The sequence below is a fragment of the Zonotrichia leucophrys genome, chromosome 4, assembly GCF_028769735.1.
Source record: "Zonotrichia leucophrys gambelii isolate GWCS_2022_RI chromosome 4, RI_Zleu_2.0, whole genome shotgun sequence".
NCBI lineage: Eukaryota > Metazoa > Chordata > Aves > Passeriformes > Passerellidae > Zonotrichia > Zonotrichia leucophrys.
Window position 1 is genome coordinate 44,023,960 of NC_088173.1, and position 17,979 is coordinate 44,041,938.

The 17,979-nt window shown below is 51.1% G+C and overlaps 2 protein-coding genes across 6 annotated transcripts in view; one reads left to right on the plus strand and one right to left on the minus strand.

Annotated features, from left to right (window-relative positions):
- The window catches only part of BMP2K (BMP2 inducible kinase), a 50,097-nt gene extending 44,815 nt beyond the window's left edge, over positions 1 to 5,282 (plus strand). For 4 of the 5 annotated variants that reach the window (XM_064711520.1, XM_064711517.1, XM_064711518.1 and 1 more), the window contains one exon: positions 191 to 5,281. In XM_064711520.1, the coding sequence (XP_064567590.1) occupies positions 191 to 1,614 (1,424 nt within the window). In that variant the 3' untranslated portion in view covers positions 1,615 to 5,281. Of the gene's footprint in view, positions 1 to 190 lie in introns of all 5 variants that reach the window. The other variant, XM_064711519.1, reaches the window with a different exon arrangement.
- A 547-nt stretch (positions 5,283 to 5,829) lies between these two features.
- PAQR3 (progestin and adipoQ receptor family member 3) lies at positions 5,830 to 12,382 on the minus strand. Its single transcript, XM_064711522.1, has 7 exons — positions 12,082 to 12,382; positions 11,837 to 11,999; positions 10,821 to 10,976; positions 9,924 to 10,121; positions 8,458 to 8,548; positions 8,007 to 8,155; positions 5,830 to 7,586 (listed from the first exon to the last, which is right to left on the minus strand). Exons 1-6 carry the CDS (start codon positions 12,264 to 12,266, stop codon positions 8,013 to 8,015), a joined length of 936 nt encoding a protein of 311 aa, XP_064567592.1. The 5' UTR covers positions 12,267 to 12,382; the 3' UTR covers positions 5,830 to 7,586; positions 8,007 to 8,012.
- Between the last annotated feature and the right edge of the window lie 5,597 nt (positions 12,383 to 17,979).

Sequence of the window (17,979 nt, forward strand, 5' to 3'; positions counted from 1 at the left end):
GGCAGCTCTGTCTGTTGATTTTTATGTGCGGTGTTTGAAATGTCAGATGTGATTTTTAGCTTGTTTCGCTCCCTAAGTACAGGATATATGTTTGCATCAGCTCCTGGAGTGTGTGGTTGTGGAGTGTGTGGAGAAAGTTTTGCCTTTCTGTGTTTTAAGTTTTCATTTGCTTTTTTCTTTGGACCCGCAGGTTCCCCTGGAAAACAAGTGGATAACTCAGCCAGCAATCAAGGAAATAACTTAGGGACCCCAACAAAGGCTGGAAAACTGAGCCATGCATTTAGAGATCCTCGGGCAGGGAGGAAAAGTGCAGAGGGACAAAAAGGTGGTGAGGAGTCAGAGAGTGATTTTGAATCAGATCCTCCTTCTCCCAAGAGCAGTGAGGAAGAAGAAGAACAGGAGGATGAAGAGGTCTTGCATGGAGAGAATGGGGACTTCAATGATGACAATGATACAGAACCAGAGAATTTAGGCCACCGGCCTCTGCTCATGGATTCTGAGGAAGAGGTGGAAGAAGAGGAGGAAGAAAAGCAGAGCTCTGATTCGGATTGTGACCGAACCAAGCAAAAATGTGTGGAAGGGCTCCTGGGCACTTGGTTCAGAGATGGGGTGGGCAGCAGTGAAATCACAGAGCCCACTTTGGTGCCAATGTCCCCGCCTGAGGTACCGAGCACTCTGATCAACTCTGGCCAAGAATTTGATGTGTTTGGAGCTGTGCCCTTTTTCACCCTGCAGCCTCAGGCAAGAGAGAAAGTGGACAAAGATGTTTCTTCTCAGGTGGCTTTTCCCAGCCTAAGCCAAGAGCAGGATGACTTTGATGTTTTCATAAAAGCTCCCTTCAGCAAAAAGGTGCCACAGCGAGATGGGCAGGGGTCAGGGATGGAGCCTCTGCTCTCCCCCAGCTCTCCGCGGAGTGTGGATATCTTTGGTTGTACCCCATTTCAGCCATCCCTCGTCCCCAAGTCTGCTGGGAGCAGACAGGACCTGTTTGGGCTGGTTCCGTTTGAGGAGATCACAGGCAGCCAGCAGCAGCAGAAGGTGAAGCAGCAGCGCAACCTGCAGAAGCTGTCCTCCCGCCAGAGGCGCATGAAGCAGGAGGTGCCCAAGAACAACGGCAAGCGCCACCACGGCACTCCCACCAGCACCAAGAAGGGGCTGAAGCCCAGCTACCGCACCCCGGAGCGCGCCCGCCGGCACAGGAAGGCCGGCCGCAGGGACTCGCAGAGCAGCAACGAGTTCCTGACCATCTCGGACTCCAAGGAGAACATCAGCGTGGCCCTGACCGACAGCAAGGATCGAGCCAACCCGCTGCAGCCTGACGAGGCGCTGCTGGATCCCTTTGGGGCCAAACCCTTCCACCCGCCGGAGCTGATGCGCCATGCCCAGCACCAGGGCTTTGGGGACAGCCGCGGGGACCACGGCGCGGTGGTGGTGGCTGGCAGGCCCAGGCAGAGCTCCTTGCACGGGGCCGTTCACGGCGGGGATGGGCTGAAAACAGATGACTTTGGTGCCGTGCCCTTCACAGAGCTGGTGGTGCAGAGCACACAGAGTCAGCCACAGCAGGCACTGGAGTTGGATCCCTTTGGAGCAGCTCCGTTCCCTTCTAAACAGTAGAGGCTTGCAATGGGTTCCCCCCACTATATCTGTCCAAGTCCCTTAGTAAAGGTTTAGTGGAGTCATTTATGTGGTTGAAATGCTAGGGGCCTGGGTTGTAGAGCTTGTTCAGGGTGAGGAGGCAGTGGCCTGCTTGCATGGTGAATTGCAAATAATGGCTAATTCTGAATTGAATCTTTTTGAGAAAGAGAAAAAAAATCAGAAGTGTTGTTTCCTTATGGCAGATGGCTCCCAGAATGTAATGAGTAATTGGATATGAATCCCTGTCACTGACTTGGGGCCCTGGGACATACTGTTGTTTGTGCACTTTGGTCTTGCCTTTCCATCCCTGTGCCATATGCCCCATTGGAGTGGAAGAGGCAGGGAGCACATGCAAAATGCTTCCTACATGTACAGGAGGCTGATGAACTGCGGTGCTTCTTTGTGTCTCTGCAGACCTAAGAACCAAGACATACTGATATCCAGATTATGTGCTGGAAATGGCCAAGTCTTTGCTTCCTAGGTGAAAACTACCTTTATTAATCATAAAAATAAAGCAGCCACATCCTCAAGGGGTTGTGGCCCAGAATTCCAGAGCAAAGCTATGGCTTGGGATCTTGCAGACATCTATGCAGCTGCAGAGATGAAAGGCAGATGTTTTTTTTATGTGCCTAAATGGTCAATTTTGATTTTTTTTTTTTAATAGTAAGTGCCGTTAATGTAAAGTAGCAAACTGGAATTGTAGAGTCAAAACTAAAGAAGCAGGTGATTGACTGATGTGTGAGAATGTGTGGGGGAGGGAGCCAGCAGGGACATGGCTGGGATTGCAGCACTTTGGGAGACTCCTCAGCACACTGGAAGAGAGGGGCTGTCCTTGGGCACGTGGAGTGCTTCAGATGACTTGTGGAGTTGACTGTGAGGTACAACCATTGGATTGGTTTGATTACACCTTGGGATTTGTCTGTTTTCCTCTTGGATTTTGACTGAAAAGAAAATGTGTCCTCTCTGTTGGTTTTTTACCACAATAGTTTTATGATATGACTGTAACCTGATGCTCTTTTAAGGATCGCTAAATGCACTGAGCTTTGTAGATGCTTCCCGCCCTGGCTGTGTTCCAGCTGGAGCTGCTGGCTGCCAGACCACCAAGCTGCGTTTCACCCCTCGGAGCCTTTTGGGAGGGAGCCCTGTCCTGCTGCCCAGGAGCGCCAGGAGGCACCTTGGATGATGGCAGGAGGTGTGGCCACTGCCGAGCACAGTGTGTGCTTCCTGTGGTGCAGGAGGTGCTGGTGTGTGCAGAGACAGTCCCTTGGGACAGCCCAGCCTGGGTTCCATGGCCATCCTCATGGGGACACAGAAGGAGGTGGCTCCTCGGCCTGTCCCACCTTTCTGTCCTGCTCCACTGGAGGCTGAGGAGTTTGTAGCTGGGTGTTTGCACAGGGGGGACATCCCTGTTTGTGGCTGGGTGTCCTCACGTGCCCCCCTGTCACAGGTGAAGTGAAATATTCAGGGCTGTGAGCTTTTTTCCCCCCAATGCCTCCTGCTGGATATTCAGGAGATGATGGGGGCACTTGGTCCCTTTCAATATTCACTGAAAACACATTGAAAACAAATCATGAGACTTCTTTGGGATCAGTTGGATAAAATGCCCCCTAGGATATATGTGAGATTGCTTCCCTTAGCTCTGGAATCTGAATGTAGCTCATAGTGATGGTGTACAGATAGCTACCTTCACCTTCCTCAGTTTCACTTCTCACAGGGTCTAAGTGGGGTATTCCAGCTGTGCCTACTTCAGTGTGCCTTTTCCAGGCTTAGGAGATAAGCCCTTGGGAGATTGAGTAGAAATGTTTCAACACAGGACTTTCCAAGCTTTATTACTGCTCTTCTCACCTGTTTGGTGCCAAAGGCTGCAAGAAGCACATGCCAATTTTTGTAGCATTTCTGACACTCAGGTTAACAGTCTTTTTCCCTTTTTTTAATCTCTGTGCATGCTTATGAGCTGCCCTTCTCAATGTCTTTCAGAGCTGTTACCTGCCTGAAGAGCCCTTGGAACACAGCAAGATGACAAATGTGGCAGTGAGGTGGCTAGTCCTCACCAAAGCCAGGCTGTTGCTGTCTTCCCAGTGGGAAGGGTTAACAATGCACAAGGCCCTGGAGCTTGGCTCCAGGGCCCAGGAGGAGAGGTGGGGGCTGTACATGCAGGGAGGAGGCTGGGCACCAGCAGACCCTGTGTGGGCAGAAGCCATCAGGTAAATTACAGGTAGTAAATGTGTTCAGTGCTGTTGGTTTACCCTGGGGCTGCAGGCTGAGGAGGGCTGCAGGGGTCTTGGGCAGAGGTCTCTGTGCACTTACACTGCAGCACAGCCAAGCTGGAGGGAGAGACAAGGCACAGGCAGCAAACTGCAGACCCCACTGACTCTAGAGCTGGCACAAGTTATGGTCCATGATATTTGCCTACTAATGGCCTTAACAAACCTGCTTGAGACACCAATCAGGTTTTTGATTAAATTACACTTTTTTTTTGCTTTAGAGTTAGTTATTTTATTCTTTCTCATGGTCGATGTGAGATTGGTGCACCCTGCTAAGCTGACTTTTCCTGGTGTATGTAGTTTATACACAACTGAACCCAAGCTCGGGGTTGTTTTCAGCCACTATCCATTATTTAAAGGAGGTGAAATGTGTGACTGTCAGGGAATGGGGTATCCTTTGCCTTTTTTCAGTGTGTGTGGAGTGCAATGTGACCTTAGTAGAAATCAGGAAAGGCCTTTTTGCAGTAGTCATGTACATGCTGCCTGTGGTAGCAAAAGGGCAAGGTAAGGGGTTGACAGTTCCCTTCCCAGACAGAAATCCCAATGGGTTTTTACAGCTTCTCCCTCTGCATGCTTAGGGACTGAAGCGCAGGCCTTGTAGGATCAGCTGCTGGAGAGAGCGTCTGCCCCGAAGTGCTAAGAAGCACAACCTCTTTTAAGTGGTTGTGGTGATGCAAGGAAAAACCAGGTAGTTGTGTTTGCCTGTGGACTCGAAGGGCCCTTAGGTGTGTAATTAATGCTGTGGTGGGGGGCTCTGTGAGCACCAGTGTTGGAGGGAAAAGCTTATAATCATTCTGGGTGTCCCAGTTAGTAAAACCAAGTACTGTGAAAATAAGTTGATATATTTGCTACTGTGAGACAAAGAGTTTATCTGGAGTTTTTTATACTATATGGTGTATTTTTATATATCCAAGGAGTATATATAAAATATACACATGCTCGCACACATCATGTACCCCTTGGAGTTGCTGTAGTGTTGGTAACCCAGCAGCCACAATTATGTTTGTGACTTGAGTGAATATCAGTTAAGCACCAAGGGCGGCTGCTGTGCTACTGTTCCATAGAGCTTATTTTGAAAGGAAATCAAGAAGATGGTGTGTATGGTAAAGTTGTGACTGAGGCATCACCTACTATTAAAGAGCATAAAAACTATTTTAAAATTGCTGGCATTCAGCTTTTAAGTGCACTTGCCTGAACTACACTTCCATTTCTTGTTAGACTTGGAGTTTCTAAAGCTTTTTTGTGTACTACTAAAGCCAGAACTTTTAACTTTTTTTGTGAAGCTGATGTATATCATAAAACCCTTGGAGTTGTTAAATAAAGGAACCTGGTAACAGTGCCTTTTCAGATCTCTTCAACACTGCATGGTGAAGTGTTTGTGTGTAGGCTTTCATTTACTCATTATAAGCACTGTTGCTGCTGCTGAATGATTTTTTAGCTGCCATGTAAGTATCTGTGACTCTCATAAAACTGTTTTAAGTAGTTGTATTTGCTGCCCAATCATCCTGCTGTGTCCAGCTGGTTGAAAATCCTTCAGTTCAGTGTTACTCCTTAAAGCCTTCCTGCAGAAAGGTCTTGCGTGGGTCCCAATGGCACTGGACTGAGATCTGCACTTGTGGACAGAGCTGTAATGTGGTGTGAGCCCCTTCCTGCAGTTGTTTACTGGAGCAGGGTGTTTGGATGCTCCTTGTATTGATTTTACTCTTGCGTGAGATGAAGTAAGAATGGAAATGGTCAAGAACAGATACAGCAGCAGCAGGACTCTGTTAATAAAGAGTACTGGTAGTAGGCTGAAAAGCTGAGTTCATCAGCGAATTCAGCTAGAGAGTCTCCCCCAAAAATCCCTGTTTGTGGCACAAGTTCCATGGCTGAGCCATTGACATCAGCTGTTTTGCTGCATGAGGTGCAGGAATGACGTTAGTCCAAAGAAAAAGCCAATGAACTGGAATTTATTTATAAGTTCAGTATGTACATCAAAGATAATCATGCAGCTTGATAAATTGTCAGGTAAAAATGCACAGCTTGGCAATCAGTTTTCTTATCTGGTGAAAACTGCTGGAGAAGTTGAGTTTCCATTATAAAAATACATTAGCAAATGATCAAGTCAGTAATATTACAGACACATTATTGAGATATTACTGTACACATAACACTGGAAACAGACTTTTACACTTGCAAGTTCCTTGTCAGGCTTCAGTAGTAGTAATTAGTGCACTTGAAACTTGCTTGGCTGTCAAGTTAAAAAATTATAAAAAAAAAAAATCAGGCTGAAAACTCTGGGAGCCGAATCATTAATGCAGAGTCAGTTTTGCCAATACTTCTTTCTGAAGTTAAAGAAGACCAACAGAAAAGCACCACAACCACCCTCTGACCTAAACAGACAGCATCCCTGTCCAGCACATCAGGAGGAGTTCCCATCCTGCCTTCTCTGTGCCCGAGGAGTGCAGGTGCCTGTCTGTAACTTTCCACCTCCACTCCATGTCTCCTTGGCACGCCCTGACCAGAAACCAAGTCCTGCTCCTCTGCCTTAGCTCAGAGGGAGGCAGCTTTGGGCAACCAACAGAGCCTGCCTGCCCTGGGCTAGTCACTGCACAGAGCCAGCCTCTCCCAGTGCATTGAGGGAAGCCCTCTCCACAAGGATGTAGCCAACAGCATGCTTGCCTCTAACCCAGAAGTCCAAAGGATTTTAATGCTGTTTGGAAGACTGGCACCCCTGGAGCTTAATGGTGCTGGGCAGTAGCTGTGTGCTAACCACTGTATTCCATGGCTCCCTGGTGTTCATTTTATAAGGGAAGGTTCTGCAACACGTCCTGAAACTCCAAGCAGCCTTGGCACGGTGGCAGGATTGTGAAAGCAAGTCATTTTGGAGACAGCAGTGTGTGTGAGTGCAGTATCATCCTGCACATAGGGAAAGGCCAAAAGTCAGGAATCTGCAGCCCAGCAGGTTCCCTGATTGCAAAACAACAAACATGGACACGCAGCCTTAGTGCTACTCCTGGAATACTGATTCCAGATTACTGAAGGGATCTAGAGAAATTTCTTCAAGCAATGGCACAACCATGACCCTCCTTGGGGCGGGCTATTTTTAAGATCTGCAATGAAGATCTAGGTGTGCAGGCCATCATGTTATCTCCCAGGGAATGGGAAAGGGGTCATCCAGAGCAGGACAGAAATCCACTGAATTCCAGTTCATGCGTTCCTGTGCCAGTGCTGGAGCATAACACATCTTCCCCATAAAGGCTGAAGGATGCACCACCCACAGGCCTGTGGTTTGGATCCAGGACCAGCTCCCACAGTTCCAACAATTTTACAGGCATGCTGCCAGGAGTGCTCTCCTAACTGTGCACACCAGCTGAAAGCCTGGTGTCCAGGCCTGAGTACCCTTGGCTGAGCCATTCATGTCTGCCAAGCAACAAAACATCCTGCTGGGATCTGCGTGCCGAGTGAGCTCAGCCTCCTGCTGTCCTGCTCCAGGAGGAGCTGCTTGGTGCTTGACTGCAGGGCAGGAACTGGCTGAGAAGGAAATGCTCCTCCAACCCAGGCAGTGCTGTGTTTATCAAAGCTTGCAGTAACACACTGTCTCAGCAAGGGGGTAAGAGCCCAGGAGTCAGCAGAGGAACTGCCTCAGTCCTTGATAGCACAGCTCTTCACGTGAGGCCCCCAGTCACCAATCCTCTCGTGCTGCCTCTGAAATAGAGCAGGGAAACGAGGTAAATCACTGTGCACATGTAATTGGCAACTCATTTGATTTCCACAACATCCAGATCAATGCTAAGCAGACTGAAAACCTGACAAAAGCCTGAGGAAAATGCTACTTAAGGACACATACTGATGATGGTTTGAGACTATTCAGATTGTGACGCAGAGCTGGAAGGGATCTGGCAGGACTAAGTCCAGCCTGCTCTAAAACTGCTCAAGGGCCCAGCAGCTCCCCAGAGCCTCATCCAATGCAGCAGCACAGGTGAGCAGAGTGCCTGGCATCACATCCCTGCTTTTTATAGGCACCAATCAGGACCCAGTCTGGGACAGTGACCTGAGATTCAGGCCAGCATTCCCAAAGCCTGTGGTTGGGGTATCCTGTTCCCCTGAGGATGGCAGCAGCCATACCTTGGCTCACAGGTCCGCGTTGTACTCGGGGCAGGGCTTGCTGTGTCGGTACTGCATGATGTACACTGTGGACTGGTGCCACCAGTACAGCATCACCACTGCCAGGATGTGCCACACTTGGTGGCTCGAGCCGAGGTAGTTCAGCTGGCCTGTGGGGGAGAACAGGGACATGGAGTTCAGCTGTTAATTTCCACCATGATTCCACACTGTGCAGTGCAATCAGTCTCTTGCAGAGCTCAGCCACACCCTGCCCTTGAGGGGTGACAGGGAAAGTTCTTTAACGAACTTGATGGAAGTTGTCTGCCTCTTCCCACTCTTTTACTCTGTATGGGAACACAGCATGGGGAACATGGTCAGCCTGTTCTCTCCCAGGAAGTTCAGGACCCACAGCAAGGACTGTGACACTGCAGGAAGCTTAACTGAAGAAAACAGCCAGAAGAGAATTTCCTACCTGGGAAGTATCTTTCTGGAACTTTGGAAATATAGAAGAGAAAAGCTACAGCAGCGATGAAGTACATGACAAATACCCGCGGAGCAAACTCCTGCAAAAGAAAAGCAAGCTCTCCTATTCTGTTAGAAGGCAAAAACAGAAAAAAATGTCCCTAAAGATAAAAAAGCAAAAGGCACGACAGCACCGAATCTTCCTTCCCTGCCTGTGTTAGCTATGCACAGATCCAGTGGGGACGCACATGCCAAACTCTGGGAAAGCCTGAGTGGAAGGAAACCTCTTGTATTCCAGCTTCTTGCTTCTACATGCAAGATTCTCTGTTCAGCAGGCACAGCATGTGTCTGTGCAAGGTCACCTGCCACTCCCCTGAGCCTGCACAGAGCAGCCAGGGTGAGGACATTGCACTGCACATCCCGCTTAGGCTGGGACCACAGCAGCTGCACACAGGACTGCTCACAGTGGGGGGTCAGTAACCAGCAACTCAGCCAGCAGGTGCATCTTGTTAGCAGAATGTTTTGTTACCAAAAGTGGGCCCTTTCCCTCAAGTATGGAAACAAAATGTACCCTAGACACCATCCTGCTATACCAAGAGAAGCCAGATGGGGAAGTGTGGGGGCACAACTGCTACTGATGATTTTTAGAGGGCCAGTGTGAAATGTCCTGTATAAAGGTCACGTCTATTTCCAAGTGGTGCTCTGCCGCATTCCACAGCAGCTCTGGACCTGGCTGAACCCTCACCCCATGGACAGCCATCCATACAGGCCAGCCCAGGTGTGTGCAGTTTTGTGCTCACTCTGAAAAGGAAATGTTTCTTTCAGCACCATCAGGTGTTACTGGCTAAACTGCACTGATTTCAGGGTGGTTCACAGTGGGGCACACCAGACTGCCTTTGGCTGTACTGGGCTGCTGCTGCCACAATGTAATTCCAAGGAGTGAAACAAACAGGAAAATAGTAACGTGAAAGAGCTGTTAGAGGAGGATTGTGTAGGAGACAGAGGGCTGAGCAGGTAAATGCTGATTTCTGCTGCCATCGTAGGGAACAGAGCAGGAGACAAGTAATCATCCCAGTGTCTCCTGGTTGCCCTTTGGAGCTGTGGAGGCGGCCAGCCCTGAGCACTCCTGCAGCCTGACAGGCTCCTTCCTGCTCTACAGGCGCCTCAGCTCCTGCCCCGGGCCCTGGCGAGGGTGTGGTCTGCCCACACAGGCTGCTCCATGCCCAGGCACAGACACAGCTGGATCCTGCTCCCCTTCCCACCGTGCAGCTTTAGGGCAGCACAGCACAATGAAACTTCCCTCTCAACACAGTTCTCAGTGTTCCCACTTGGATTGTATTGACCAAAGGAATTCTGTCCTTAGAGGAATTGTAACTCCTCCTGCTTCTCCATTGTTTCCCAAGTGTAAGAGAACTCAAGAAGGCAAATGAAAAGCAAAAAGGAATCTTATTTCCTTTCTTTTTTTTTTTTGTTTACCTGTACAATGGATGCCCCAACGCCTCCATTGAGCCAAACCCAGTGGATGGTGGGAATGATTCCGTAGCCAGACACGGAGCAGAAGATGATGGAGCGCAGCCTGTGCCACTGCTGTGTGAGGTAACTGGGGTGGATCTGAGCAAAAAACACTGCCAGGATCATGGCCAGCACAGTGATCAAATACACCTGGCGCCAGTACTGAGGGCACAAAGAAACAAAGGCAAGTTTGTGGTGTGCAGAAGTCAGCTCTGGGCAGGAGGTTTCAGTGACTGAGCACAGCAGTGCTTCACCCTGTCTCTGCTGTGGGTCTGAGTGCAGGGCCCTGTGCTTGTTAGCTGGCACTGAGGGGAGGGGACTGCTCCTGGGGGGCACCTGGCACCACATCCTTCACTCCAAGCACTTCCTGCACCAAATGTTTTCAATACACCTGTGCCTCACCTGTCCAGCTCAACTCCTGGACAGCCATGCCCAGGGCAGGCCTCGAGAGGGAACTCATTTACTCGTCCTCTGTTAGAAGGAGGGAAAACAAGGTTGTTTCTGCCTCACAGCAGCTATCTCGTGGGCAATACTGTTTGAATAAAGTACCTGTGATGGGACACATCCCATTACCAGCCTCAGGCACTGGATACAGGTAGGACCTGTAAAGTTTCCCTACCTTGAAAGAAATTTAAATATTTTCCTGAGGCTTGTGCAATCAGCAGCTGGAAAGGAAAACCTGCATTTGCCTGTCTCCAGCCAGCACAGTTCAGCTCAGGTCAGAGGGACATGTTCCAGTTCCCATCCCTGCCTCATCGCTCCTGTTCTCTTTGGACACCTGCACAGAACCCCTTCCTGCACACAGAAACTGCAGTGAGAACACAGGAACCAAGCCCTGCAAGGACATTGCTCCCCACTCACGTTACTGCAGTAGAAGGCGTAGAACACGCCTGACACGTAGCAGCCCAGGATCCCGATGGAAATGCCCGCGTAATCCAGCGCCATCCAGCGCCGGCTGGTCTTCTCGGAGCGGTGGCAGCAGAACAGGTGGTATCCTACTGAGCAAAGCATACACACCTACGCAGAGTGCCAGAGGAGGAGGGTTAGTTCCTTACAAAGGAGCCCCAGCCCTGCAGCTGTGCTGTGCAGTGCACCCCAGTGCAGGCACTTGTGATCCCTGGCAGCCGACCATAAAGCTTCTCTGGCACGGGGGAGGAGGAGCAGGACACTGCAAACCATGGTAACCAGTTGTACAAGCAGCAAAAGTGGGCTCCTGAGGCCAGAGAGCTGGCAGTGCTCCAGGGAGACGGATCCGCACCAGTAGAGGGGAGAGCCCAAAGCCCAGATCTGCCCTGACTGCCCAGCACTCACTGTGTGCCTTGACTGAGGGAACACACAGAACTTTAACTCTTAGGCACAGGCTGCATGTTTGCTCCTAGACTGCCTTAATATCTTTTCCCTGAGAAGTGTTTGGTTCTCTGTGACCTTCTGCAGGGGCAGGGAGGGGCACTAGAGCCACTTGTGGCTGTACAAAGGCATCCTGTACCCTGCAGAGAACACCAACAGTGCCTTGAGCTCTCTGTGCTCTCACAAGGTGCAGGGGCCCACCGGAGACAGGCCTCAAGTCTGCTGTGCAAACACATTCCTCTGACAAGTAACAAGTGAGGCCACCAGCCCTCCTGCCCTTCCCGACCATTGGGCCGCGGCTGATCCCTTGGATCCCAGGGTGCTCGGCCCTATCCAGCAGCACCTGGAGCCGCGTCAGGCCCCCTCAAGCTGCGGCAGCTCTGACACACGGCCCGGACAAACGCACTCGTTTATCACAGACTCTCTCCTGTGCCAGCTGCGTTCGGTTTTTACCCCGCGGAGCGACGCCGCCGGGCCCGCGCTGTGCCCGCACGGCGGAGGGCTCAGCGCCGCCGGCAGCCGGCGCCCACCTGGAAGCAGAAGAGGCAGACGGAGCAGATGACGAAGTCCTCGCGGGAGGCGCCGGCGGCCGGCAGCACGGCGGTCAGGTCGTAGATGCCGAGCGTGAAGAAGAGCAGGAAGCCGAGCAGGTGGCTCCAGATGTTGACGGTCTCGTTGGAAAGGATGAAGAGGCTGAGCGAGAGGAGGCACAAGGCGGGGCGGGGGTGAGCGGCGGCGGGGCCGGGGGGAGCCCGGGGCCGCGGGGCGCGCTCACCTCTTGATGCACAGGCGGGAGGGCAGGTACGCGCGGTATCCATCGGTGATGTAGGGGTTGTCCTTCAGGAACACCGGGATCTGCTCGTACGTGTAGAGCCGGATGCCGCGGGGCACCAGCACCGGCCAGTACTGGTAGCTGCCCAGCTCGATGTAGTGCGCGCTGCGCAGCAGCTTCTGGTGCATCCTGCCCGCCGCCGCATCGGACCGCCCCAAGCCGCCCTCACGGGCCGGGGCCGGGATGGGATGGGAATCGGGATCGGGAACGGCGCCGGGAAGGACCGTGATGATGTCACTGCGCGGCGCGCGCCGATGGCGTCAAGGCGCGGCTCCGCCCCGTCCTTCCCCGGCAGTGACCGCTAGGGGGCGCCCGAGAGCCGCCTCAGAGTCCTCCGGGCTCCGGGACACCTCAGCGGCCTCGGAGCCGCCGGAGCGCCCCGGGGCGCCTCACAGCACCCCTCCGAGCTGTTCGACTCCCGGGACCCCCACAGGACGCCTCAGACCTCCGGGATCCTCCGAGGCGCCTTGGGGTCCCAAGTTCCCCGCGGTGCCTCAGAGCCCTCACACCCCCGGGGCCCCTCAAACCCTCAGGTCTCTGGGACCCCTCAAACCCCCTGGAACCATTCAGGCCCCTGCGACCTCTCAGAGCCCTCAGATTCGCGGGACCCCCTGAGATGCCTTGGACTCCTCAGAGCCCTGGAGTGCCTCTGACCCCTCAGACCTGCCAGGACCCCCCAGGGCATCTCAGACTCCTGTGGCCCCTCTGAGCTCTCAGACCCTCACAACCCTCTGAGACCCCTCAGACTTCCAGGATCCCTTGAGGTACCTTGGACTCCTCAAAGCCCTGATGTGCGTCAGCCCTTCCGGAACCCTCCAGGACTCCTCAGAACCTCTGAACACACAGGGACTCCCTGGTCCCCCCCCCCGGACCCTTCAGCTGTCTGAAACAACAGAAATGTGCCTTTGGGCCAGTCAGGCATTCCTCTCAGGTAGGCCTGAGGCTGCAAATCTCAGTGAGGGAGGCCAAGAACACACCTGTCAGGTCAAACAACCCTGAGGGCTGTCCTTCTCCTTGGGAATTGCAATTGCACTGAGCAAGAGCAACACCTGGTTAATTGAGGTCATGGTTACTAGCATTTTGGGGGCTTCCCTGTGTACTCTGGGAAGTAACAAAAAAGTCTTAGTAATAAGAAAGGCTTCCAAAAGTTTGCATGGCCTCAGTAAGAAAAGTTGTATGGTGTTTACCAGTTGCTTTTAAATTTTTTTTTTTTTTTTGCTAATTAAAAAAAAAAAAGGGCGAGAGAAAGGAAAAAATAAAGAAAAGAAAGAAAGAAAAAAAAGTAGTGGGGGTAAAGCACTGATTCTCCAGGTATAACAGTAAGAGTTTTGGTTTCAAAGGTGCAGGCAAGTGTGCTGGTTCACTTGGCCCTCCCAGCCAGTCCTGTGCTGGGAAGACTCCTGCAAAGGTCCTTGGTCTCGTTAAACCAAATGGTGTGAAGAGTGTGCGGGGCTGTCCCGTGGCAGAGATGTGTCATGTGAAGTAAAAGATGGGGATGAAGGGAGGTTAAAATCCACCCTGACAGTCAGGGCCAGGTGTTCAGCAGAACCAGCTGTGCTGTGTCACTCCCAGATTTATGTGTTATGCCATTTGGTTCCCCAAATTAAGTTGGATTTGGTCGGCAGCAGCTTTTGAATATTTGTACCGATCAATCACTCACTCACTCAGATTTCTCCCTGTTAGTGCCCTTGGAGTGCTGTTGCTCCTGCCCCTGCAGAGCTTTCTCCTCCCTCCTGCTCAGCTGCTCTGTGTGCTAGGTACCTTTTGCCCTCATGTAACCCCAGGAGTTTCTCAGAGGAATCCTGTCCACAATAATAATTGAGCAGGCTTAGCTTTAACATGCTTGCTTTTCAACTTCCCGGCATATATTCGGAGCCTGGCTCGGAATGGTTCAGTCCTGTTTTACTTATTTCTGTTTCCTGTTCCATACTGCTGCTCTGGTTCAGGATTTCCCATCCACCCAAGCTTTCCATAGTGAGGTTAGTAAGGCTAATTCAGGAGAGAAGCACAGAGAGAAGGCGTTCTCTGGGGGATCCTCAGCCGTAGCTGAGCCCCGGGTCTCAGTGAGCTGGGGAGAACTGCGTGTGCTCCTGCCAGCTCCCGCTGACACACCCAGCGACTTCTTGTTTGCTCCAGCGCCAGACGGCTTTCACCGAGCCGAAGGGCGGTCAGAAAGTTGATACCGAGTTAAAAACCTTAATTAATCTTAATTGTCCATTGTCTCATTAGCTTACTGGGAACGGGATACCTGCAAAAAGCACTTTGGTTCTAAGCCCAGTGCAATTTAAATGAACTCCGAAGTGCTTCAAGGGGCTCAGTCAGAAGAAATCGGCGCTGACAGCTCTTTTTTTTTCCCTAAAGAAGCTTTAATTGGCTGTTAAGTTAGAGCTTTGAAGCTTTGATAGGAGGAGTGTTATAGGTTAAACTAATAGGGGAAATTGAGAAACAATTAGGGCAGCTTTAAATTAATTACTTACACTATTTATTTCGAGTTTATTGAACAATTGTGTGGTATATGTAAGGGATTGAAATTAGCCATCTGTGTGCGGTAGCTTTGACCTAAATTGACCTTCTCGGGTAAGTAAGTAGCTTGCCCTAATTCCTGCACTGGATCTCGAATTGTTCTGGCAGATAAGATTAATTGGGAGAAAAGATGAAAGCGCTTTTGTGTTGGGACTGGAGTCAGCTGTGCAGACAGAGGTAGGGAAGGCTTCCAGAGAGGTGGCTGAGGAGATCACCCAGGAGCCGGACTGAGGAGCACACTGAGAGCAGGGAGCTCAGGGGCAGCTGCAGGTTGTGCCCGGGGCGGAGGAGCGAACAGCGCCCCCAGCAAGGAGCCGTGACCTGGCCCGGGGCTCGGGGCTCCGCACGGTGACCAGGCAGGCTCCTCAGCTGGGAGCTCCCAGACTCGGGGCGCTCCGCCGGGGAGTTGACAAACGCCGGGGAATCCTTTGTCCCCGGAGCTTCCCGAGGCACCAGCCCAAGCCCAAATGTGCCTGCGCCACATTTAAATTATTTAGGGAACAAGCGGTGTGGGGCTGTGCTGCTAGAAACCTAGAGCAGAGCCGGTAAGGAAGCCTGGTCAGCCTGTGTGGGATCCCAGGATCTGTTTGTGCCCTGCTCCATTTATGCTGTGGTTTTCCAGGGAGCAACCGGGGGAAGAGCAATGATCCTAACCAAATATCTCAAATGTTGATGGCAGAATGTGAGCAAATCCCAAAGTGGTTCAATTTTAAAACTGAAAGAGTGGAAATATTTTCGGTGCTGATTTTTGAAGCATTGAAACTGTTTTTTCCGCCCCGCTGCTGCCCAGCTCTCCCTGCAGGTGTCAGCCTTGCTCCACGTACCGCCCGTCCTGCCGCTGCACCTGGGCCTGCCTCCCGCCGGCTGCGCGACATCCTCACCCTCAGTCCATAGAGTTCGGGGCTCTCCCCACCGGGGTGGTGCTAATGTTCCTAAAGTTGCCGTGCCTCCCAGTTTGCCCTCTTCTGAAGTGCCCGGCAAAATGCCTCCTCCCGAGTTTCGTTCGGGGACTTTCCAAGTTACAAGTAAGGAAATGGGAAGTGCTCTGGGACTCCTTTCCCCACTGCTGGAGTCCACTGCTCTGGGAGTATTCAGCTTACTCTGAGTTTTCCAGAAAAGACAGATTGGTGCCTGTCGGATCTCAAGATCTCAGTCCTGAGATGCTGAGCCACCGAGACCACCTTGGGGGGCTCGGGAGTCCTGGAATGTTGCCAGAAGTGTCTGGTAGCTGGACTTTAACCCTACACAGGAGACGACAAGGATGAGGGCTTCACCAGGGTGAATGGTGAAGGGATTAGTTAATTAGAGGGTGAGACACAGGGTTTAGGATTTATGTACAGGGAGGTTTAGAGGAGTAAGATGGAGGAATTGGGGTGTGTCCTGTCCTTCTTCTTCTTCCTCTTCTCCTCCATCTTCTTTGGCCACGGTGGCACTCTTGGATTGGTTATTACTGAGAGTGCACCGAGTTATAAGAATAGATGGTATTGGGGAAAAATGATAAATATTGTACACGTAACAATGGGTATAAAGATACGTGGCTGCCCGGGAGGGCAGACAGTGTGCTCATGGCTGACTGCTGAGCAGATCTCTGTTCGGCTGAAAGAACATCTTTTAGATAAACAATTAATAAACATAAAAACCGAAAGAAGAACTGAAGCCTCTTCTCGTCCTTCGATACGCGGGCTGCCCCAAGGCCACCCCGGGCCTTTCCAGGCCCCTCAAACAGCCGGGATAACCGGACAGGTGCCCAGGAATTAAACCTTGTATCAGGCTGCCTTAGTTAGGAAAACGCACCTGGGAGTGTTGGCAGAAGGCACTGCATGTCTTCCTTCGCATTGTGCCTACAGCAGTGTTGGTGGATAGCTCAGGGTTTCTTTGCCTGTGAAAAACACAGTTGTGTTTTCCCTGGGGACAGGAAGCAGGAGGGATGTACTGGCGTGCTGTGTGCAGCAATTTGGCAAAACTTGTGGATGAAGTCCAGGCTCTGCTCTAGGGCCACAGAGACCACGTAGCTGTTCGTGTGCAGGGAGTGTCCATGTGCACTGGGAGGGGAGGTGTTAGAGCCTCTTGTCATGTACAGCACAGGAATCCTGTCTCCAGTTCTTGGGAGCAGCCACAGCAGCTGTGCAGGGGATTCCTGACTGTGGAGTCACATATAAGGAACTAAGACTTGTAGCCTCATAGGAGTCAAAGAGGCTTTCACAGAGAAAGTGTCCGTGTGTGCAAGAATAGAAATCCCAGACAGCCCTGCTCCACCAATTCCCTTCATGAGACAGCACTGGGAATGCAAGTATCTTGTGTTTGAAAATGACTTTAATACCAAGAAAGCTTGATTTCAAGGTCCTCTTCCCTGAAAGTCTTCTCTGCCCCCACTAGGGATTTTGTGGCCAAGTTCTCCGTGGTTTCCTGCAGCTCTTTGGTTTAGCACTGAGCAGCTTCCAGGAGTGCTGCAGACAGACCTGCAGACATCTGCGTGGGGGCTCAGCTCTCTCTTTCCTCTCCCCATGGAGAGATGCCATGTGCACTGAAGTGACTTGGTTTGGGAGGGCTCTTCCTATATATATATATATTTTTTTTTTTTTTCTTTCAAAGGGTGTTTTTGTTTTTTGAATCAATCCCTTTGGCTTTCAGCTCCAGCTTCTGAATCTCAGCATCTGTCAGTAGTGCAATAAATTCTCTTTGGTGATAAGAGAACAGCTGCCAATAGCAAGAGCAGGGATGGCATTTGGGGTTTTTCCTGCTGTGTGAGCCCTTGCAGTCAGCAGAGCCGCCCTGTGCACACAATGGAGAGGGCACCTCTCCTGCCCAGCCCACTGTTCCGCTGCCAATTTAGCAACATCTTTTCCCTCCACGTTAAGCTGATGCACACAAACAATTGTGCAGCATAATAGAGTCCTGAACTGAAAGAACTGGAGGTAGTTGACAAATGGCTTTTTTTTTCTGGATACATTCTGAAGGTGGAAGTGATATGGGGACAATAAAGTAATTTTTTTGAGAACTTAAGGGATTTTCAGGGAGAGAGAGAAGCTGCTTTGGAAAGATTCTTAATCATATGGGTGGTGTTTCCTAGCACAACAGTCTGCTTCTAGTGAAATTGATAGAGGAAAAAAAAAATTGGTAGAGCAAAAAATGTCCTCCACTTCTGTGGAGTCCTGAATTTTAGACGCATCAGATTTGAGTTTTTTGTTTTTCATATTTAAAGGTCTCTTTAACTCCAGTCTGCCTATAAAATTTTATCACAGCTGGAATTCATGCCACAACAGAAGGCATTTCTAGACCAATTATTTTGACTGAGATGTTTTGCTTCTCTAGCTGGGT

Excerpts from the sequence above, each read along its gene's own strand:
- PAQR3 (XM_064711522.1), bottom strand. The coding sequence starts at position 12,266 with ATGCACCAGAAGCTGCTGCGCAGCGCGCACTACATCGAGCTGGGCAGC. Across the intron at positions 10,122-10,820 it reads ACGCCTTCTACTGCAGTAAC|TACTGGCGCCAGGTGTATTT; the intron begins GTGAGTGGGGAG and ends TTGTGCCCTCAG. Across the intron at positions 8,156-8,457 it reads TCCAGAAAGATACTTCCCAG|GCCAGCTGAACTACCTCGGC; the intron begins GTAGGAAATTCT and ends TCTCCCCCACAG.